At 44.0% G+C, this 23,946-nt stretch overlaps 2 protein-coding genes across 3 annotated transcripts; one reads left to right on the plus strand and one right to left on the minus strand.

Moving 5' to 3' along the window:
• LOC134458379 (uncharacterized protein KIAA2026) lies at nt 1-20,141 on the plus strand. Its single transcript, XM_063210677.1, has 9 exons — nt 1-2,010; nt 7,533-7,736; nt 8,147-8,455; nt 11,032-12,251; nt 12,550-12,629; nt 13,951-14,040; nt 14,712-14,827; nt 15,160-15,344; nt 15,607-20,141. The coding sequence occupies exons 1-9, from the start codon at nt 1,358-1,360 to the stop codon at nt 19,416-19,418; spliced, it is 6,669 nt and encodes a 2,222-aa protein (XP_063066747.1). The 5' UTR covers nt 1-1,357; the 3' UTR covers nt 19,419-20,141.
• mlana (melan-A) lies at nt 19,518-23,526 on the minus strand. 2 transcript variants are annotated; one of them, XM_063210679.1, is made up of 5 exons: nt 23,405-23,526; nt 23,161-23,237; nt 22,811-22,907; nt 22,541-22,654; nt 19,518-21,149 (listed from the first exon to the last, which is right to left on the minus strand). In XM_063210679.1, exons 2-5 carry the CDS (start codon nt 23,226-23,228, stop codon nt 21,081-21,083), a joined length of 348 nt encoding a protein of 115 aa, XP_063066749.1. In that variant the 5' UTR covers nt 23,229-23,237; nt 23,405-23,526; the 3' UTR covers nt 19,518-21,080. The 2 variants fall into 2 exon arrangements, with proteins under 2 accessions (XP_063066749.1, XP_063066748.1); XM_063210678.1 differs by having other exon boundaries at nt 23,161-23,277.
• Between the last annotated feature and the right edge of the window lie 420 nt (nt 23,527-23,946).

The following is a 23,946-nucleotide window of genomic DNA, read 5'->3' on the forward strand; positions in this document are numbered from 1 at the left end:
AGTAACTAGAAGTTTCTAGTATTTTAAGCCTTGCCTTGGCCTTCCATGCATCATGCCTTTATTCAAGGGAACTAATTAACAGATCACAGACGACAGCAAAGGTAGAAAACATGTGACAGAATTATGGCAAAATAGGCTAAAGGTTATGTGAACTGGATGTGTGATGAGTAAGTGTAAGAACAGGCAACATCTATGTTTTATTTGTTTGCTTTTTATCATTGGGAAACATGGACCACTGGGTTAACTGCAGCGAAATGACTGTCCATCCAACACATTTTGTTAGAATGGCAAGCATACAGCAGAGAAGTTCTCTGCTAGAAGAGATACGATAACTATCATAAATATAAAGGTAGTTTACTTGCTTTTTCAATACCGTCAGCTTGTATGTTCCTGGCTGCACAATACAGGCCTTTCTGTTTTTGAAAGGATTTTTGTTCTTTATGTCACCCCTCCACCTAGTTGCAGTTTCGGTATTTTACAGATGGTGGCGGTAATGCACCATATTGGTTGCCAACCACCAATAAATCGGAAAGAAGAAGTAGTGTCGTCAGTCCCAGAAATGTTCAAGCTGCACTGAAAGCAGCAATAACCCAGAGAGGTGTAACTAAATTAATCGAGTTAATTTGCACATTTACACCAGGGTACAAATAGGCACTCCGAACACAACATCACTTGCTAGACAAACGAGGCAGCAGCTGTGGCCCGAGTACAAGCTGTACCCTGAGCACTTATCCCCGGCCCGCGAGACCAATCAGAGGTGCTGGCTGTAGAGGTACGCCCGATAGCTTCAGAAGAGCTAACTAACCGATCTACTTGTTTGAGAGATGGCAAGGCTAATAGTAGAGTGCAGTTCCTAGCTCTCTGAGATCAGCATGGCTCTGATTGATGTGATTGCTGTGTTAGAGGTTCTCGAGAGTTATGCAACACCCTCTAGCTTAAATGTAGTGTTTTCGGGTCATACATTTTACGTTCGGGATGTCTAGACCGGATTTCTAAAAAGGTACGCTAGCATGGCCACCACTCATCTGCTACACTACAAAGCCCGCTACTGTCTACAAAAGTTATAATGGGCTGCAGTATTAGGCACTTGGGGTAGCTTGTCAAGACATTGTTTGGGGAATAGTTTTATGATCTAGTGTAGTTGCCCTGTATTACCCCCAAATTCATGAATCAGCTGAATGTGTTAGCGTTGTGATGGCCCGTGTCATTTCAGGCCATGCATTTCGGTGACCACAGTCCAGAAATCAGCTCACAATGTTGTATGTTGAAGCTGCTGTGTGCTGTGCATTTTTGGCCAGGTAGTTTTATTAGCTCGTATGTGAGGTAGTCGCGGGGTCGCTTTGTGAATGAAAAAGGAATGAAAGGACAAGCTGACACGGGTCAGATTGAAACGAGCAGCTTTCCAGATGATTCTGCACGCCTCGCGGACCTTTGCCAGGGTATGACCGACAGCGTCGACTGCCCCATAGGCCAACCACCGTTTGTATCGCACGGTATAAAATCTCAAGATGCACCACCACCATTCAGTGGAACCTCACTATCAACTTCAAGCGCAATGGTGAACAACGCAGCTCACAACAAATGGAGTGGCTTTGTTATCGAGGATGAACTGTCATTTGTCGCAAAGGACAGTGGGCCTTTGTCTGACATCTGCTTACCAAACCCAACTAAGAGCAGCGATGACATAAGCTACGAAGTGCAACAAGCCTACAGGATATTTCATGATTTTCTTCTGGAGAAACACAAGGCGATCACGGCTCCTTTTTGGAACCCGGTGGACACACAGCAGGAATTCTCATTTGCGAACACTGTGCAACAACAAGGGATGTGCCTTAAAAGGATATCAGAAAAGTTTGTGAGCAGACAGTACAGCAGCATCACCGACTTCGTGGCTGACTTCAGGCTGATGCTGGAGAACTGCTACAGGTGTCACGGAGTGGACCACTGGATATCCAGACAAGCGCAGAAGGTGGAGATGATCCTTGAACAAAAGCTCACTTTGTTGTCAAGGTAAGTTGGGTAATGGGTATTATAAGAGTATCACGAAAAAAAGTTGATTTATTTCCATACTTCCATCAATGATGTTTAACTTTCATGGATTGTAGATGTGAATTGAGGAATTCACATTATTAGAATATTGAAATAAAATCACAATTTTCTTCAGAAAAAAAGAAAGAAATTCGGGTCACATCAGATCAGTTTAGTTTGGTATCAGTTTGGTACATTCTACGTGTCAATGTTCAATACTTGATTAGGACTGTCTTTGCCTTAATCACTGTCATGATGCGTTTAACGCAGAGGCATTGCATGGGAGTTATGGAAGCCAATGGGCCTATACTACATAGCTGGTTCAGGAGTAAGCCAGGTTAAGTTAAGAGGTAAGTCATCTAATAGAAGAGCCTGGAGCCCTCATTTCCTTAACTAAATGAGGACTCCAGGCTCTTCTATTAGGAACTCCATTGAAATGGGGGGGAGGGGGGATCTAAACATAGCTCATGCATACCTCATATAAGGTCCATTTTCAACTTTTATACTTCTCAACCTGAATGCACAACACCACATTCTTGGGTTATAGTTTTAAATTCATAAAACTCATATCTGAGTTAGGGGTCGACCGATGCAGGTTTTTTAATGGCCGATGCGATAGCGATTTTTTTTTCATCACCCTTGGCCGATAACCGATTTCCGATACCCGATATTTGGGGCCAATATGGGTTTTTAAAAAAAAAAAAAAAGGTTAAAGATGACAAATATTCCAGGTCTCAAGTTAAAAATAAACATTCCTTTAACATTATCAAATTGAGGTAGAACTTGTAACATTTAAACACCCACTCTAACAATCAAGTAATGTCTAACAATCAAGAAATAAAAAAAATAAAGTGTCTTGGTGCTTTAAAAAAAAAAACCTGAATGACATAAAATAACTAGATTGCATTCTCACAGAAAATGCTGGAAGCGGGCTTGCCTTTTGGGGCAGAGATGGGCTTTGATTCAGCCATCTTGAATGTGTTGCAGCCCTGCGTTTTGGGGATATACTAAATGACATACATGGTATTTTAAGTTGGCTAAGGAACACTGCATATGATATGATTTTGAAAATCAACCTGGGTCCGAGTGGGATTCGAACTCACAACCTCCATATCTGTAATCCAGGACCTTTGCCATTGATACTAAATGACATACATGGTATTTTAAGTTGGCTAAGGAACACTGCATATGATATAATTTTGAAAATCAACATGGATCCGAGTGGGATTCGAACTCCCAACCTCCATATCTCTAATCCAGAACATTTGCCATTGATACTAAATGACATACATGGTATTTGAAGTTGGCTAAGGAACTCTGCATATGATATAATTTTGAAAATCAACATGGGTCCGAGTGGGATTCGAGCTCCTAACCTCCATATCTGTAATCCAGCCCCTTTGCCATTGATACTAAATGACATACAATACATGGTATTTGAAGTTGGCTAAGGAACACTGCATATGATATAATTTTGAAAATCAATATGGGTTCGAGTGGGATTCGAACTCCCAACGTCCATATCTGTAATCCAGCACCTTAGTAATTGATACTAAATGACATACATGGTATTTTTAAATTGGCCAAGGAACACTGCATATGATATAATTTTGAGTGAGTCATGAGTGAGATTCAAACTCCAGTCCCAACCTCCATATTGCTGATCCAGCACCATTACCACTGTGCCAAGCAGCTACCTATGAAAAGCATTACAGCAAGACAATATTACATTGCATTGAAAATCTGAACAATAGACTTCTAGAACTACAGAGCAGCTGCTCGTTAAGAATAGAATGTTGAGAGAAAGTGACAGTTGAGATGGAACCCTATATTGGCTGCACCTGTTCTGATTGACTGAATGGCAGTTAGTATGGTGCTCTAAGGCAGAGGGCAGAATCAGAAACAGTTTTTTGTCTTTAGCTTGATGTTGCTAAAAAACTAAAATGAATTGGCAGGTGTCCTGCTCACAGATCGGAGTCATACGGGTGATCTCTCCAACAGTCTTTGAATGAAGTTCATACGTTAAACGGTTCAGTCACAAATGGACCTCTTGTGGGACATGCGCTGACCTCTTGAAAAAGGCACTTCAAGCCTCAATAGGAAAACCAATGTAAAAGCCCTGTCGTTTTTACACACCTGCCATTTAAAAAGTAATGGGAGTTGGGAGATAAAACTTTGACAATTTGGAGACATCCCATAGAGCTCGCTAAAAATGTGTCAACTAAACTTCTAGGTGAAAGTGTTGATGTTTTATGACCGAAAAAGCCTCCTACACTCTGATCTCTAGAGTGGCGGAACCTTGGTTCATGAAGGTTCTACCATTGTTTTCAATGGGGACCCAAACTTGCACAAAATCGCCAAAAACGGAAAAACGACAAGAGACACGGACACGCTATAGCACAACAAATGATCTCCAAGCCGAGCCGGTCGTTTTAGTGTTTGAACGGTGTCTCTATTGCCGTGTCCAGACCAAGAGCGAACTACGCTGCCTGGTAGCGTGGGTAGCAGAAGAAGTTTCGCCTTGAATACGCTGTATTCGCTCGAGACGCAGCATTGACATGTTTGATGCAGCTAATCACATAACGGCTCTGGCTTGACAGCCTGGGACATTCGGAGATATGAACGTTCCGATTGGTTGTCGCCGAACAGCGTCAGAGCGAATTCGCCTGCGATTAGATTTAGTTTAATCTTCAAAATTCGCTCTGGTAGCGCAAGAAGCTTCGCTCCTGGCGAATTCGCTTTGGTAGCGCAGGTCGCGTGCCTTCCATAGAGAAATAATGACTTCCGTCGCTTCGTTCGCTCCGTTCGCTCTTGGTCTGTACACGGCATATCTCGAAAGTCCTAGGAGGAGATCCATTTTCTATTTTTACTGCCCTGCACAAGAGAATCAAGCAAGCAAGCATAAACTTTACTTAGAGATTACTAGAATCGGGCCTTGCTCTGCAAGCCCGCTTAATAAACGTACTTAGAGATTACTAGAATCGGGCGATATATATATATCGGCCTATCCTTGATCTGAGTCTAAAATAACGAAATAAATTTAATTGGTTCCTTTTTTGACCCTTCAAAACTAAAATGGATAAAACGACACAGGCAATGAAAAGTATTGTGATGTGACAACCAATCCCAACTGACACGTTAACGTCTTTTTGGAGGCTAGCTCCCACAGGAATTACACTGGCTAGGAAAAATTTACCATTATTGTAGCTTACTCTTTATACTAAATGCCACTCTAATTTTGATGTCAGCCCATAGCATAGTGCAATGAGTGAGAAGACATTAGACTTCTCCTTTTCATGTTTTTATGTGAGAAGCACATTATGTTGTCTCACCTCAAGGTTATAATGTTTTTACCTCTGCTATCAACGTAGATGTCCTGTGACACTAATTAAAACATTTTTGTGTCAACTGTTTTGTTCAGTGACCTTTAGAGGCATATGATGAGTGTGATAACCATAACTTGTGACAACTCTCCTTCTCCTTAATCTTACAGTGTATCCATCACTTAAGATGCAGTGTTTAAAGCAGGGCTTTGAACCAGAATTTTTCGTCAAGTCATTTGTTCCAAACAGAAAACGTATTTTAGCGCTTCAAGATTTTGGTTCCACCCTAAAATTGATGTTCCTGACCTGGTTGATTACGGTACATTCCTTGAGTTTAGTTTTAACTATTGCTGAGCCTTTTGGCTACTTTTGCCTATAATCGCTGCAGTTCTGGTATGAGACTATGACTGAATCCAATTTCACTCCTTAGCCCTACCCCTTTCCCCTTCCCCTCCGTTTTGCGCATTCACATGTAGGGGTAATGATGTCCCAATTCACGTTAAGACAGAGGGGTAGGGGTAAGGGGAAGGGCTTTCTACCGCTTCAAACAGAAATTTTCCAGAGTCACACTTCAAACAGAGGGGTACGGCGGATTTTCCCGAATGCATTGTGAATAACAATTGGCAGCATCCACAAAAGCACGCAACCACTTGTAGTATTTTTACAGTAATTTACGGTTTTAAAGTTGTAATAATTATTCCATTGTACTAAGTTTAACATTGTCCAAATGTGTAATGGTCATTTTCTTCATGAAATGCACATGACAAAATTGCTATTAAGTTAATATCAACCAAATGCACGAAAGTCGTGAAAGAATTGGGTCAGGTAACACCGTTGTCCTTTTTAAAATTGTTACCCGAGTAATTGCAAGCAATATCTTTGGTTTAACCATTGAGAGGCTTGTTGTTGAAGGGGTGTCTCAATTTGTAGGGGCTACGTTTCAATCCCTACCCCTTAGTGCTCTGTTTGAAGAGACGAGAGGCAAGGGGAAGGCGAAGGTGTAGAAATTAGAAATGGTATTGGGTCTAAGTGTCACCAAAGGTGGTAAATATACTCTTAAAGCTTATTTTGCACGTCAATGACTATGCCTATATTTTCTAAATTCAGTTCAGAAGCTTATCGTTTGTCACAGGCTCAACATCATGATGGTGCAGAAATCCACAGAATGATGGATGGCTGACTCATTCACTAGAGCAGTGTTTCTCAACTGGTGGGCCGCGACCCAAAAGTGGGTCACGGAGGGGTCATGGGTGGGTCGCAGAGCCATGGTGTAAAAAAAAATCATAATTCATTGATTCGCTAAAAAACCAAAAAAAACATCCAACTTTTCCTGCAACAATTTACAACTTTTATTTTGATAGGCGATTGAACTTGTGTCATCTGTCGTCATAGATAAAATCAGAATTTTTCTGCAACCAGTCATTCGAGTATCGCTAAAAAAAATTGGGTCGCGACTGAATGAGATTGGAAAATGGTGGGTCCCAAGACTGTTCCAGTTGAGAACCACTGCACTAGAGTTTATTAACATCTTGTGATTACAACTTGAAGACCGTAGGCCTTCTCAATGACTGTCCGGTAGTCAAAGTCTCCCAGCTACTCATGAATTGAGTGTACTGAACAGGAAGTAAACCTCAAGTCATGGTACACAGAATAGCCAGCTAGTCATGTCATTGAACATATCAAACATATTGACGACGGCCCTACTGGCTTACTACACCGGCGACCCGGGTTCGATTCCGGCTCGGGTCATTTCTCAGTCCTTCCCCATCTCTCTTTCTCCACTCGTTTCCTGTCCCTCTGTGTCTGTCCTATCACAAATAAATCGCAAAAGCCCCCCCAAAAAATCTTTTAAAAAACCCCAAAACGTATTGCTAAAAATGTGATCAAAACCAATATAATAGAGGCAATATTGCAAGGTGTAGTAGAAGTGAAAAAACACCACATAAGTGGGAAAAAAAGTGTTAATTACTCAACAGACACTCGCTACTACCTATTATGCTGCACATTATTAAAGTGATATGTCAGTAGGCTACCTCCTGACCCTGCTATTTATATCCATCACGGGTCGGGCACTCGCTTGGCCCTATTTCAGGGGGTGCTGCACCCCCTGGTTAAATGACTAACACCACCAACACCATTAACCGGTTGTATTCTCTCTGGTCATTCCTTCCACACGCACAGGGTGCTTAGGGAGAAGACGCGCCTGTCCGTAACGTCTAAAGGCCGATTCGGTAGCGAGGAGGAGAAGGTCGGACCCATGGGGTCAAGCTCGAGGCGGAGGTCTGTGCCTCGTAACCTGGCGTCCGTGACAATGACCGGCTGCGAGTCGGTCATGGTGCAGGCCCTTCGTCTGGAGGAGCAGCAGAGAGCTAAAGAAGAGAGGAGGTAAGGAGGATGTCATTTAAGAGAAAAGACATGTTGTTACTAGTGTAGTTCCCCGATCATAACTTTTTTAAATAAATGCGATGAAGGCCAAATGTCTATCATGATGCACTATGACTGCTGTACAATAGCACTTTATCGATGGTTTGCATATTTTGTGAATAATTTCACTGATTTTTGTTCATCAAACATTTCGTAGGAAATTTTAGGTTTGTCAGTACTGTAAATGGTCCATACCTACATTGTTAGCTCCACACAGTTATAAATAATTACAGAACTGTAATGCTTCGCTTATGTCTCGCTTATGTCTCGCTTATGCCTCTTCACGGCATCATACGTTGATGACATTGTTACCATGGCATGCTGTTCTAACTACGTTGACGGCATCGTGACTTCTTGACCACACATAACAGGCAGCGAGAGCAGGAGAAGAAGGAGGCAGAGGAGGCGTCGGTGAAGGAGGTGGCGGAGTGGGAGGAGTGTCTGCTCTCCGAGGCGTCTCCCTGGCCCGTGGACACGCTGTGGGAGCTCCCGGCCATCGGCCACTTTCTGTGCCTGGCCCAGGCGGCGCTCAACCTGCCCGAGATCGTCTTCTACGAGCTGGAGCGCTGCCTGCTCATGCCGCGCTGCAGCTCCTTCCTGGCCAAGGTCATGACCTCTCTGCTGTGCCAGCCCCAGCGGAGGGCCTCGCTGCACCGCCGGCCGGCCCTCACCTACCGCAGGTACAGTACGCTGGCAAAGAGCTTCAACAGAGACTCTAGAGATATGCCATTGAAATAGGTTGCTATGTTAAGTTGCACCTAACATGACCAGGTTCCGGTCTGCCTAAAGGGGCGTGTCATAATACTCCTACAATGAATAGAACAGTCCTTAGGTCTGCCTAAAGGGGGATTCCCCCGCCCCACCCGCTCCCCCTTAATAATTGTAGTAATAGCAATGGGGCACCTAAGTCACGCCCTTCTACAGCTCCAGGCCACTTTATTAGAATAGCATGAAAAAGTTGATTTATTTCCATAATTCCATCAATAATGTTAAACTGTCATGGATTATAGATTCATGGCCCAGTTTTTTTAACTATTCCAATCATTAAATTGTTTATTTTTACATATTTTGGTCTTCCAGCTCAAAAAACCCATGAATTGGGGAATTCGCATTATTAGAATATTGTAATAAAATCACTATTTTCTTCATCAAAATTCGTTTCACATCAGTGCTCATCAAATCATCAAATCAGTTGAAATTTGGTACTGTCTACATAACATGCAATGTTCAATACTTGGTTAGGACTCTCTCGGTCTTAATAACGGCCATGATGCGTTTAACATTGAAGTCAATGGTAGAAACAGTGCATGGGAGTAATGGAAGGCCAGATATCCTTGATGCTTTGCTGTGAGCTGTTCTTGTTTGCTGACCTGGTGTCCCACACTTCACTCTTCAATATTCAGATATCCATGCTACGTTTTGGTGTTAACTCACCAGTTTAATTCTAACTCACCAGAAATAAAACCCCATTCATTTTCAATGGGGTTTCATTTCTGGTGATTTAGAATTAAACTGGTGAGTTAGCGACAAAACGTGGCATGGAAATCTACAGGGTATATTGAAGAGTGAAGTGTGGGACACCAGGTCAGCTATACAAGAACAGCTCACAGCAAAGCATCAAGGATATCTGGCCTTCCATTACTCCCATGCACTGTTTCAGTCATTTACTTCAATGTTAAACGCATCATGGCCGTTACTAAGACAGAGAGAGTCCTAACCAAGTATTGAACATTGCATGTTATGTAGAAAGTACCAAATTTCAACTGATTTGATGTGCACTGATGTGAAACGAATTTTGATGAAGAAAATTTTGATTTTATTACAATATTCTAATAATGTGAATTCCCCAATTCATGGTTTTTTTGAGCTGGAAGACCAAAATATGTAAAAATAAACAATTTAATGATTGGAATAGTTAAAAAACTGGGCCATGCATCTACAATCCATGACAGTTTAACATTATTGATGGAATTATGGAAATAAATCAACTTTTTCATGCTATTCTAATAAAGTGGCCTGGAGCTGTACTTCCGATCCGTGGGGCTGGAGCTCTCAAAATTTTGAATGAGTTAATGGAGCGAGTCAAGCTAAATCCTCATCCCATGTGCTCCGGATTTCACATATGATGACAGTAAATTTGAAAGGTTTGGATTTGCGTCGTAAGACCACTCATTTTCGACACGCAAGAAAAGTGATTTGAGCTTTTGTGCAAAACTGTGTTAGAGACTACACGTGCGCCTCGCATATCTGACGTGAACCGAGGCACAGCCAACCCTACCGCTGCACCGCGGCTTTAAGTGGCTGCACGTCGGACATGCAACGTCTGTTGTGTAGTCGAAATAATTACATATTTTTGCACACACACAATTAAGCTTGCCAATGAAGTCAACAAGCACACAATTGGTTGTTATTAATTCTGAGGCACAGAATATGTGTGATCGATGGGGAAATGCGAGGTGGATCGGAAAATAGCTTTGATCAGTCCATTACAGCCCAGTCAAAAGTTTTTGCGTTCCCAGCCCCACAAGCCGCCCGGAAGGGGTGGAGACTTAGGTGCCCCATAGTAGAACCCGGAAACAATGGGCCAATGGAATCTCTCTCTCTCTCTACTCTCTCTGGCTTTAACTTAATCCAAAATGCAGCAGCAAGGCTTCTTGTGAGAGCAAAAAGGATTGACTCCAATTACTCCAATTTTAATGTCCCTGGCTGCATAGATGACATTACATGGGATGGGATCCAGCTACCTAATTGGATCTGTTTCAGTTGTATACACCAACTAGGCCTAAGATCAATGGAGAACAACTTTTTGGCAATACCAACTGTCAAAACTCTCTGATCCTCTCACCCCCACCCCCACCCCTTTTTTTCATTGTTTACCTTATTTTTTATTGAATTTGTCACGCTAGCATGCCATGCTTATGCTTTTAATTTGTTTATTTATTTTATTTAATTGTGAAAGCACATTGAACTGCTTTTGTGTATGAAATGCACTATACTGTATTGTATTTGTCGGTTAATTTATTTTTGGGCTCAGGCTTCAAGTTAAGCCTGAGCGACAGTTAATGCCTGTAAATTAATTCGTAATTGTAAATGAATGTACTGCAATGTATATGCTTTTTAGATAATCCACTAAAAACAATCATTTAATCTATACAGTAGTTGCATTAGCTGATGTTACACCACCCTGGCGTGTGCTACTACTTAAACCTCATTGACCCCAAATGAAAAAAAAAATGCCTTTGCCTTGCGTTGGCAGGTGGGAGGCGGAGCTGCGCCAGCGGGTTCTGGGCTGGTACCAGGCTGTGGGTGAGGCAGAGAGCCAGGTGGCCTGTGCCCAGCAGCTGGGGCTGTGCGACCAGTTCTTCCAGACGCTGGGCGACGCCAGCCCCCTGGAGGAACAGCCCTTCCACCTGCTGCCGTTCACCAAGCGCGTCTGGCTCCTCAAGGGGCTGTGCGACAACGTCTACGAGACGCAGACGGAAGTGCAGAACGCCGTGCTGGGCCAGCCCATCCACGAGTGTCGGGAGTCCATCCTGGGCTACGACAGCTGCGACAACGCCTACATTCACTTCCCGCACTTCTGCGGCGCGGACCTGAGGATATACTGCCAGAGCCCGTGCGCCTCTCCCGAGGTGCCCCTGCCTACTGTCTTTGTGAGGAAAGTAGACGGTAACGGACCATTAAAAACAGTTCTGACATCTGCTGTTGGGGTGATCGGTGTGAATGAAGAAAAATCCGGGTATAAAACGCAAGACGGTCCTTGCTCCAGAGAATCTGTGAAGGAGGAGGAGGAGGAGGAGACAGTGGACTCGGAGGAGAAGTACAACAGGACAAATGAAGTTAATGGTGTAGGGATACTCTTTGGTGACTCTAATCACCACGGAGACAAAACGGTCCTCTTAAGTGAACACACGGACACTTCTCTGTCCGGTAGTTCTTGGGGTTCCAAGGGGCTGTCAGACAGTCTGGAGAACAGACTACAACCTAAGCAAGAAGCCTCCTCCTCCTCCTCCTTCGCTGAGACGAAGCCTCCCTATCTCCAGCTGGGAAATCACTGCGACTTGGAGAATCCATCATCACCACCACCACCACCACCCAACTTCTTGGCCTCCAAGTTACCCGACGGGTCCCTGAAGACAGAAGATACGTGCTTGAGCTTGAGCTTGAAGCTGAAGCGTGAAGGCCATCACAGGCCGTGCACTCGGTGCTCTGAAGAGGACGCCGACTGCAGTTGTTCCGAGGCTGAGCCGGCTTCTCCGAACAGCAGACACAAGCGGCGGAAAAGTAATCAGAAAACGCACTGTCAAAAGAATAGAAAGAATAAACAGGCAGACAGGGAACAGAGGAGGCACAAGCGTCAATGCAAAGCCGTCCCCGTCAGGATTGTACAGGATCGGGCAGCTAAGAGCAAACATGCAACAAATGCTGTGAAGAACACCACCACCACCACCACCACGAAGAGAAGGACAAAAACAGGTACCGGTAGTCTAGTTTATCTCTCTCCAGTTTATCTCTATCTCTCTATCCCTCTTTTTAAGGCACATTTCCTTATGTTTCTAAGTAGAGTATCAGACGGAATTCACATTGATCACATGCCAATAGCCTTTTAGGATGTTTGCTGCCAGTGTTTAGAAAGTCACCAGACCAAGCTAATAGCCTCAAAAATCAAGCAATATTCTCCTGAAAGTGTGTGTGTGTGTGTGTGTGTGTGTGTGTTTCAGCTTTTAGCCATTGATAATGAAGTGGAGGCTAATGAGGTGCTCTGTCCTCACAGGAAAGAAATCGGAAAGCAGAAACTCTGCTGCAGTCATGAAGGAAGATGAGACGGCACTGCCAGTTCAACCCACATTTAAGGTATTGCTTCAATATTTGCTGCTGACGTTTCGTCTTATTCTGTTTCAACTGAGCTGTTACTGTTTTGGGGGCACGTGATCGGAGGAGGGACGACAGGCCGAAAAGTTGTCACATTAAAAACTTGTTTATACAACTCGAGAGTGTGCGGCACTTCTGTCCTCCTGCAAGTGTCTTACTGGTTGCCAGCACCTCTGTTTCTGGTGTGCGTTTTGCACCTCCACTCATCACTGTTTTGGGGGCACCCATGGCCTAGTAGGTGGTTAGGGACTAGGGAGTTGGCCTTTCAACCTGTGGGTTGTAATTACATTACATTATATTGCACTTAGCTGACGCTTTCATTTATTCACAGCAACTTACAGTTATTATTTTTCAGGGTATTGGTTACAGGCCCTGGAGCAATGAAGGGTTAGGTGCCTTGCTCAAGGACACTTCAGCCATGGATGGAGTTGTAGGGAGAGGTCAGGGGGGATTCGAACCTGCAACCCCTGGATTGAAAGACCAACTCTCTAACCACTAGGCCACGACTGCCCATTGTAATAACAATAGCAATGCATACATTTTGTATAATGCTTTATTAGGCTCTCAAAGGTGCTTTGCAGAACATATAAAAGCACATAATGAAGTTTGACATCCCTTCTTAAATGGGTAACTGATATGTAAGCGAATGTGCTCTTTGCCATTGACAAGTATAACATTTGTCACATGCATGGGGAGTCTAGACACGACACTACCTACTACAGTAAAGGCTCCAGCAGCTGATGTAATGACTAGGGATGCACCGATACCGATACTAGTATGGGTATCGGCACCCGATACTGCTCATTATACTCGTACTCGTACTCGTCAAACACTTGCCGATACCAGCTACGAGTACTACTATTACTCAAAACAATGCAAAATATCGTCATGTTCTTTGGACTTGAAAGCAGCATGGAAAAAAGTGCCACCTCATACATTTGATAACATTTAAATCTACATGGAAATGGACAATAAAAATATCACAGGTGGGAAAAACAAGGCCATGCATTTATTTTCATTGTATTTTGGTGGTAAAAGGTATCGGTATCGGTACTCGGTATCGGCATCGGTACTCGGTATCGGCAAGTACACACATTAATGTACTCGCACTTGTATCGGTTATCAAAAAAGTGGTATCGGTGCATCCCTAATAATGACGCCAACCGTATATGAATGTACCAGTGCACAGACAGACGCAGGATTATTTCTTTTTGTTGTTGGTGTGTCAGTAGGGCTGATGATGTGATGCCAACCATGTGAATGTAACGGTTTACTAAAAATATAGCTTTCGTTCATTTTGCAGTTGGTGTGTTCCAGTCTGGATGAACTGAGGGAGCTCATCAGTAAAACTGAAGACGAGATGGACGAGCTGGAAAGCACAAAAAAGAAATCTGTTAGTAAGAAATCGAACCTTGCTTTTGTGGGCTTTGATGTTTTTTGAGACATATCATGTGACCTTGGATGTATTTGAATTTTTCCATTTAATTTAACTGTGAGCCCTGAATCTGCCTAGTATTTAGTATAAAGCCATTCAGTAGTGTAGACCTGCATGTTTTGGGACGAATAAAGAATCTAGAGTTTTTTAAAGCCGTATTTTTGTGGGGGTGCTTTGGCATGGGGGGGAGCTGTCATGCCCATGGAGACCCAGTTTCCAGTCTGGCCTTTCTGGGACATTTCCCATCCCTACTCTATTTCTCTCTCCTGCTCTCTACCGTCCTATCCTTCCTGAATAAAGGCACAAAAACCCCTATAAAAATCACTCTTGCCACCAATTGCCGTTATTGGTCTAAGGTGTATTTGATGCATTGTCAACCACTGGAAACTACTACTAACTACTCAATATGTATTGGAAAAGTAAAAGAATGTTGTGAATTAGGGTATTTTAATTTATCATATGTTATGAACCAGTGAAGTATTTTATTTATTTTATTTTTACCATCCAACACAGCACAGAGCAGTTGCAATCCCCATTTCACTGCCAATTGTGCTTGCACAAGGAAGCATGTGACAAATAAAAATCTTGAATCTTGAAGTAAGTTGACCTCTGTATGTCATCCAATTCAGGGGACGTTGCAGTTCAGGAGAGAGGCTGTCAAAGAACTCCACATCACACTCATCAGACTACTTAACGAGCTGTCACCATGGGAACCAAAACTCGTCAGAGCCTTCCAGAAGAACAGGTTGGAGACCACCACCAACTTTTTATTTGCCATAGAGCTGAATTATATCTTTGTTATTACATTTATTTGTGTTATATTAATGTTTGTTGCACCATCTAACACCGGTGCTCGTGTGATATCTCAATTAAGACAAAGATATCTCAAGGCCCCGTTATTAGTTGTTACCCCAATGGCCAAGTCATAATGTATTACTAAAGGCTCTGTATAATGTTGTACTATAGTAGTGTAGCGCTATTGTAATAACGTTTTTTTTTTTTAAGACACTATTACATCATTAGTCTGGTGGAGCAGTACACACTATAAGGCTATGTTCTGCTTTTCTGTTACACCAGGGCACGCTTGAAGAAGGATTATGATGATTTCAAGAAACATCCAGATTATGACACTTTCATCAGGGAGGAGTTGGTGCTGGAAGATGAGGACTTTGGCCCAGCCAAATACCTCAACTCAGCAATAATACGACCTATGGAAACAGAGGAGAATGATGCAGAGGAGAACCCTGCAGAGAAAGCATTTGGTAATTATAAATTTCTTTTGGGGATGCTGTGGTGCACTGCGCCATTACGGCGTACCATGGGGACACAGGTTCAAATCCATCCTAGGTCATTTCCCACTTCTACCCCATCTCTCTGCCAGCCCTTTCTTGTCTTCTCTCTACTGTCCATCATATCTATCAAGGAAAAAGGAAAAACACGACAAAAACAAAAAGGAAAAAAATAAATGTGTTTTAAAATTTGTACCATAACTCGTTACTGAATCGTATTTGTGCTGTTTTGCAGATAATGCACAGCTATCAGATGCTGGTGAAGTGGTGGGAGGTATGTATGCCGTCAGACCGGGTCCTTTCACACGAACTGCACACCAGACGCCAGCGCTTGGCTCGACCTATCACAGTTGGAGTACGGAGAGCGATCACAGTCAGTACGGAAAAAGCCCGGCAAGCACTGAAAACTCAGCGTTTTCCACCAAAATTGAAAACGTATCCTGTAACGAAGGCTCATCTACTACACTCAATCAGCGGTTACCTGAGACAAACCTGCTGCCAGACAGCGCACCTGTGCCAGGTGTGTGTAGGAGGAACGGACCCATTCAAGCGCTAATAGCGAAGAGCGTTGGTAACAAGGTGACACTGATTAGGCACAATCCCACAACAGTAAACACTACGCATCATCATCATATGAACCAAGCGGCTGCACGCAAGGTTTTCACACTCACACAGCCAGATAAACTTTCAACACAAACCCCTCAAACTCATCCCGCGACATCAGGAGCACCCAGCACAGGTACATGTAAAACGCCGGCATCGTCTTCGTCCCTTTCCACAAGCCCATCACAAGTGGTGTACAAGGTCCCCTGGGGGCTGGGTGTCCTTAAAAAGGATGGTGGGTCGCTGCACTTTAAGGCTTCTCCCGCAACAGACCAGAACTGCGGAGAAAAGCCCACGCAGCATGTCGTCATCCTGCCTAAAGTTATGCTCGTCCAAAAGTCTGGGGGACAACAGGGATGTCCGTCCGCGAAGACCTTTCTTACCAGCGTTCCAGTTCAATCTGTCGCTCAGGTGAAAAAGTTTGAAGTGGAGGAGCAGTTGGTGGCCCCTGCAGCGCACTCTTTGAACGTACACGCTTCTCCTGCATCAAATGCCAAGGGCAACAACAACAACAAACTTCAAACGCCAGTTTTAGCATTTGGGGCAAATTCAAATATGCCCACCACATCAAGTTCAATATCTGATCCGTCTCGAGCATCAAATGTCAAGGACAACAACAACAAACCCCAAACGCCAGTTTTAACATTCGGGGCAAATTCAAATGTGCCCACCACATCAAGTTCGAGATTTGATTCGTCTGCATCTACAGAGTCTGTTGATGATGCGAAGCAAGAACTGAGGACGGTGTGCATCAGAGACTCCAAGTCGATTCTGGTCACGACCAGAGGAGGCAATACTGGCGTTGTCAAGGTCCAGACATCTGACATCAACAAGCACAGGGCATCACCTGCTAGTCCCATTTTCAGTCTTTGCCCACAATTCAAAGGCCTCTTGGTACCCACATCCACGCCACCTGCGAAAGCTCCCTCGTTGGCAAAGCAAGTGTCTACGACTACAACCATATCGCAGCTGCCTACAGTAAAAACCTCGTCCCCACAGAATGCAAATGCAGGAAGCATCTCTGTGGGCTTGTCCTGCAAAACTACCCCGAGTACAATCGCTGGCAATCATTGCCTAATACCTGTGGTCTCTCCGCAAAATGTGAACGTGTTGCCCTTGCCTGCTATCACAGATGCCTCACAGCAGTCACAGACAAGGCAAAGCAAGGGAGTCACCCAGCAGGCGCCACGGAAGAGGCCACATCCACCAGAACACAGTGGTCAAGATCAGGTTCCGTATCAGAAGATGTTCCTTGTCGCCCCTTCAGTTAGCGACGTAGCCAAGAGTGCCACCCTCTCTAATGTCTCCCCGTCTGTGCCACCCGGAGCCAGGCTAATGGTTCTCAGTCACAAGTCCATCTCCTCTCTTCCCGCCATGTCATTTTCAAAACAAACTACCCTCAAACTATCCACCACCACCACTACTACGACTACTAATACCACCACTACCCTCAGTCCTCAATCCACAACAGCCACAGAACCCAGCACCATGTACAAAGCTGATTCCGTTCAGCTATCCCCAAATCGCTCTGGTGCCAGCGGTGTCTTTTGTAAAATAAATGTCCCAACTCTGCCTTCTCCTGTAGTGCACACGAAAATATCGACAGACGTCTCCGTTTCCAGCAGCAAAATGGTGTCACCCGAGTTGTCTGCGAAACCAGTTCCTTTCTGCGTCTCTAAAGCAGGTGCATTGACTTTAAGTAGGCCTGTGTTTGTTCAGAATGCTGCAAATAGCAGTTTGTCTGCGATCACAGATGGTAAAGTAAAAGCTATCACTGCCCTTACTGGTAGCCCTCCGCTTGTAGTGGCGCCCGGGCATTCGGGTCCATCTGTGGTCAGGCCTGCCAGTCTGCCTCATGCCACTTGTGTACCATTGCCACTTTCAGTGCCCAGTCTTTGCCAGAGCATGGCGAAGTCCCCCAGTGCTTTGAAGCCCACCATTGCTACCCGACCCCCACCCACAAGCGTCATCAAAAGCCAGGGTCTGTCCGTAGTGCCACGCTTCCCCTGCCCCGTATTAACAACACGGGCTAATAGTAGTGTTAAACAGCCGTCAGTATTACCACTGAGGGCTGTTACACCTCTTTCTCCACACAGGGGCGCTGTTGCACAAGCTCCCGCCTCTCAAGCCACAGTTGGACCGTTAACAGTAGCAGCAGCAGCAGCAGCAGCAGCAGGGCCCAAGCGTGTGCCTGCGACGCCTTCAACTACACAACAGAAAATAGTTATCAACACAAGTGCTCCTCTGGCCCCCGGCACCCAGCTCCTTATAAATAACACGCGCTTTGTCGTGCCCGCACAGGGTCTCGCAGCAGGCAGCCATGTTTTGCTGATTTCCAGTCCCCAGCCTCCCTCAGAGCCTCGGCCTAATGTGAATCCGACCGAAGCGCCCGGTCATGTGGTGAGGGCGCCCGGCGGCGCCCCAGTTTCTGTGCCAGCTTTGCCATTGTTCCAAGAACGCAGCAGCCGCAGGATGGCGATGCCAAGAACCGCGCCTCCCCAAAAGACTGCAGTGTGTAGCAGGCTACCTTTACCTGCACCGGCAACTGCTGTCGTCGAGACGGCCCCACCGCTGCAATCTGTGCCCGTTGTTCCTGTTTGTTCAGTGAGAGCACCTGTGCCAAGCGTTCCGTGCTCGGCACAGATTTCTCACTTATCAGGGGCCGCTATGTCAACAGGGGCGCTGAACGTGGCCAGTGAACCGAGGTCACCCTCCTCCGTGTTGACTCCCGGACAAAAAAATCCAGCCGCCACCAATACTTTACCACCAGTTCGCTTGTTTACTGAAAGTGTAGTGCGGGTGTCCGCCGCTGCTCTCCCAAAGACGCAAGAAAGCCCTTACGCTGTGAACATCCCGACTCCTTTGCACACAGTGTCTGTGAGCAGCACGGTATCTACAACGCAGCTTGCGTCTCGGACTGTAGCCTGTGTAGCAAAAACAGTCACTGTGCCTTTAATGAACAGCTCCATGTGTCGAGTGCAGGCAGTGCCTATCGCAACAGTGCAGCCTATTGATGGCAGACATAACAACAGACCGCCGGTACCAGCCACATGCCCATCCCCATCATCAAGCAACGCGGTAATTATGACCCCATGCCGGCCAGCGGCCAGTAGCAATACCACGCTAACAACATCTATTGGTCTGCCTGTGGTTGTGGCAGACTCGCCGCAAAACAAAGGACCTCCATTTCAGATCCCTGCTCCCTCGGGGCTAACGGGCTTGTCATTCAGCAGACTTTTGGTCAGTCCAGACGGGGCCATCTTGAGTAGTGTACGAGCGCCCCCTCTCCTCCCCACCATTCCCCTCGTCTCGTCCTCCGGAGCCAAAGGCTCCAGCCCCAGCAGCCTAATGGGCATGGAGCAGCAGACACCACAGAAGGTAGCCAACTCATTGACATTATCCCAATCCCAGCCCACCCAACCTCAAGGAGGAACCAGCAGATGAAAAGTATAACTTTGTGGACAACAGTGGATCTTACTTTAATGAAGTAGTAAAAAAAAACAATTACATGGGGGGGGGGAACGACAATAACCCTCTATTTACCAACTCTGGGGTGCATTTCTAGAGGCCATAGTTGCTAACCTCGTTTTTAATGTAATTTCCCATTGGAAACTACCCAAGTTGCTACCAGGCTAACAACTACGCTTTCGAGAAATGCACCCCTGACTTGAAGCAAAAAACAAAAAAAAATCACCTCAAATCAAGTGCCTACTGACACGTTTGGAAAAGCTGGTTTTAAGAGTTCTGTATTTCATAAATCAAATGTTAACTCTGATTATTTCAAATTAGTCCAAGTTTTTTGTTTTGTTTATGCCAAGTATGTGTAACAATATGTTAGTGTACTTGGAGCGCTACTTCAATGTAATGATGAAAATAATTAACACACAACTCAACTACACGTTCTCTGTTTTTACTGAAAATGATTTTGATTAATTTGGCTTTTACACACAACTTTTTCACATCAGAATATCTCGAGTCCAGTACACAAATCAAAAAAGCGGTGTATGACTTATGTAACAGTATGCGCCTCAAAGTTCCAAGTCACTAAATGCTGTTCAGTTATTTATTACCTTTTTTGTTGTTAAAAAATACTGTGGATATTTTTGCACCACCTGCAATATTTTGCAGTCTTTGTTGCATTTGAAATAAAATTGTTTTGTATTCAAACATTATTGCAAGTATTTCAATGCTCAGTAAAATTACCTAAATAAAGTATACAGTACGTACACCAGAAAATGTTGAAAACACATGCTCTAAAGACACTTGTGGCCCATCATGACATTGACAAAAACCTATGGTTTCTAATGGTCCTAAAAAATGTGATGATATTACAGATGTGGAAATGTACCGAGCCCTTAAAGTGACGTGACGGTTAAAAAAGAATAGCCAAGTGTTTCTCGTGTCCACCAGAACCTTCCTAGTGGGCACCAGAAACTTTCACGTGTGCACTTGAAACTAGCTTCTGGTGGGCACAAGAAACCCTCGTTTTTTTTTTTTTTTTTCACTCACACGTCATTAAAAGGGCTTTTTAGAATTGTGATGCTTTGACAAGTCAGGGAATAACTGCGAACTTTGTTGTCCCTAAATTGAGATATTCATTTCATTGCACAATGATGGTCCTCATCTCTTCTCTGATTGTTTGATGCCCAGAAATTGAAACACAGTTGAAGACACTTGAAATCGAGATGAAGGATTAATTGGTCACAATAGCATTTATTTATTTTTTGTCAACCATCTTCGTTCCACCCACAAACATTAGGCAGGTTCTGTCACGAGTGTCACCTTTCTATTCCCCCCGTTTCACTCAAAAACTATTACTCTGTCTACCAGTCTTTACTGGGGGAGCATCATGACCAAATAAGTGACTTAAAATGAGAAACATTAAAGATGCGAACATCACCAGATAGTTTGTATAAACTGCAAAACTTATGCAAGATGCCATAAAACACAATAAAAAGAATAGATATATAAACAGTAAATATGTCAAATATATTCAATGTAAATGTTGAACAAAATGATTTCCTTTTTACTTATTATTACTTAATATTTTTCCTTCTACAACAGTACTTTTGAAATGGATTTTTTTTTCCATGTAAGGCTCCCATTTCAAGGTGAGTAGGGTGGAGGGGGTGCAGTTGAAGCTATCTTCTCATAGGCAGGAGGTGCGTTCGGTACCTGCAGTGAAAATAAAATGAGGGGAAACAGTTCACGTAATTCATTAAATGTCTGATGCTTGCCAGTTGTTACATTATCATTTTATCCATGCCATAGTCAAAAGAGCTAAGTAGACAACCTACAAGGCAGCACTAGCTTTTGGGATGCGATTTGGTTTTAAGACATTTCCAACTGTATGTGAACAAACCCATGCCCACCTCAAAAAGGGCTGAATAAAAATGATGTGTATTCAGGTACTGACAAGCCAAGGGTAGAGGAAGCAATACGACTGCATGTTGAAATTGGCTGGAATTCTCCTTTAAGTGACCTTTCCAGATCTTAAAAATGGGAAGTCCTGTTGCTTAAAAATTTTACTTCTGTGTGTAAAATCCTTGATTACACAATGTCCTAAAACCTTACAACACCGACCTATATTCTGTATCATTGGATGGACCTCATGACAATCCGGCGCAGCGTAGGACCAGCCATTAGTAAAAAGGGAAGACATCTGGTGCCACACGGATGTGTATTTAGTTAAATATTTATTTATTTATTTATTTATTTACAGTGCATTAGACTAACATTTCGACACAGTGTCTTGGTCAGAATGCAAATAAATAAAAAATAACTAAATACAAATAGGCATCCGTGTGGCACCAGATTTCTTCCCTTTTCACTGAGAAAAAAAGTACTTTGACCTTTGACCTTGCACACAGCAAGTCAGCAACCTAACGGTTTTTCCTATGTGCAGTTTGAAACGTAGTCAGCTATGAGGGCACAAAGTTAATTCATAAGTCAATTCATAAGTGCTGTGAAATCATAAGTGGCATTAACCATAACCTAGGCCTACTGAGTGACAGCTAACAAAATAAATGTGGACCAAGAGGAGCAGATTGCAGCATTCTAGGTCCAAATTCAATGTTATGTAATCCCTGTTCTCCTGCATTTTAACACATAGGAGGATTAACGAGTGAATGAATGAATGAATGGTGGCACAGGTGTCAAAATGTCTCCCCCCTCCTAAGGACTTTCATACCATGTGGCAGTACTGTACGTATTAGGTAAGTCCCCATCCAGATCAAATGAACAGCCCCCTCCCTCCCCTGCACCCAGGGGCCTATAGGCACTGAGATGAAGAAGCATTTTCCTCCAGAATAACACAGCTGATTTTCTGACGAGATTCAATGTGTCACGTGAATTCCTCAGCCCCTAAAGCTTTACTGCAAGTAAAACCACAATGGCTGTGTCCAAATGCACGCGCTGGCCGGTTAAGGAGCTTTGAAGCGACCTAGGTTAGGAATGGGTTTGTTCCTGAATTGCTTGGGAAACCTCACAACGGGCAAAGCAAGGAACACCCCACCCTGAATAAAAACTAGAGAACAATGGTTTCGAGGCACATTCCAGAAACATACCACGGGGTGCAGGTGACTGAGGTCGCGCAGTGGGAATTTGTTGTCGGCTGAAGTGCCTGCCTCCTCACTGTACTGGCCAGAGTTGGACGACCATGGCATGGACCTGTTTGGATTCTGTATAGAGACAGGCAGGCAGACAGACAGAAACCAGGCAGACAAAATGGGCAAAATGGCAACCTTCACAATGCCCACAAGTGAATACCAACTCCCCCAGTCAGTAGGCCTAGAATTACATCTAATGATTGGTGAGATGTATAGATAAAATCTTACCCTTATGATTTTGTAGCCTCTCCTCTTACTGAAGTAGTAGCATCCCAAGATGAGAATGGCCGCCAAAATAATCACAAGAAGTGCGATACCAAGGGCTCTGCAGACAAACCCTATTTGTTATTTTCAGCTTCATTACCCAGCTGCTATGTGAATAATTATATTTTATAGCCAATTAAGTTCATTATAATCCACATGTCCTGTATCACACATGCACCACATTTAGACAATTGGGGAAACATGAAGGCTACATTTAAAATATTTTTAAAAAGCATTACATTAAAATATATTGCTTAAAACATGGGTAACGAATACATTTTAAAGATTGGGAATTGTTTTTAAAAGCAACATACTCCTCTGCCCGAACATGTCCACCGCGTCCTCTGCTCGCAAAGTGGACGTTGAATTCACTTCGCGGCATTTTGATCAGCTGGAACAAAAAATAGCCTCCTTTTATGTGCGCTGTGGGCCTATAATAAAAAAAAACCCCGCTTGAATAGGCCTACAAAACTAACTCAAAAGATAACGGAAGCACTCCTAATTAGATTCACACAAACTTAAAGCATCTCACTGAAATGAAGTTTTCTGAACTCTTACCTCTGGTAGATAATTTAATTTAGAACGGGATGTGGTCGGCTCCGTGCGCACTGCGCATACAGTCCCAGCGGATCGAGTGCTCCACACCAGCTTCTCTTGTTAGGCTCAGGCTGCGAGGTAGAAATCTTCACAGCAGCAAATCCTTATGACCGTCACGGGTTCGACTTTCAGACCAGGCTATTGAAGCGGAGTAATTAGCGTGACAGACCCCGGGGTTCAGAAGACCACCTCGTGCAAAAAAGTCTGATGACTCACGGGCCTCACTACAGTAGGCCTACAACGGCATGAAATTGTCAAAATAGCACCAACATTTGGTTCGTAAACACCAGCCATTCTGTGCAATTGAAATGAATGGTAGAACAAAGACTGGTTATGTCATTAATAATCCACTGACGACTTTTGTGAGAGCTAAGAGGAAAGTCATTTTCAGGGAATGAAATTGAAAACATGTTAAAAGAAGAGGTGGCGATATTCCAGGCATTCAAGCTAAACAGAATGCAATACACAAATCCCCTGAAATAGGCTTAGGCCTATATTAGGTC

Source organism: Engraulis encrasicolus, chromosome 11, assembly GCF_034702125.1.
Source record: "Engraulis encrasicolus isolate BLACKSEA-1 chromosome 11, IST_EnEncr_1.0, whole genome shotgun sequence".
Classification (NCBI taxonomy): Eukaryota; Metazoa; Chordata; class Actinopteri; order Clupeiformes; family Engraulidae; genus Engraulis; species Engraulis encrasicolus.

Excerpts from the sequence above, each read along its gene's own strand:
- LOC134458379 (XM_063210677.1), top strand. The coding sequence starts at position 1,358 with ATGAAAGGACAAGCTGACACGGGTCAGATTGAAACGAGCAGCTTTCCA. Across the intron at positions 8,456-11,031 it reads CCGGCCCTCACCTACCGCAG|GTGGGAGGCGGAGCTGCGCC; the intron begins GTACAGTACGCT and ends TTGCGTTGGCAG. Across the intron at positions 12,630-13,950 it reads CAGTTCAACCCACATTTAAG|TTGGTGTGTTCCAGTCTGGA; the intron begins GTATTGCTTCAA and ends TTCATTTTGCAG.
- mlana (XM_063210679.1), bottom strand. The coding sequence starts at position 23,228 with ATGCCGCGAAGTGAATTCAACGTCCACTTTGCGAGCAGAGGACGCGGT. Across the intron at positions 22,655-22,810 it reads GAGGCTACAAAATCATAAGG|AATCCAAACAGGTCCATGCC; the intron begins GTAAGATTTTAT and ends GTCTCTATACAG. Across the intron at positions 21,150-22,540 it reads TCAGTCACCTGCACCCCGTG|GTACCGAACGCACCTCCTGC; the intron begins GTATGTTTCTGG and ends TTTTCACTGCAG.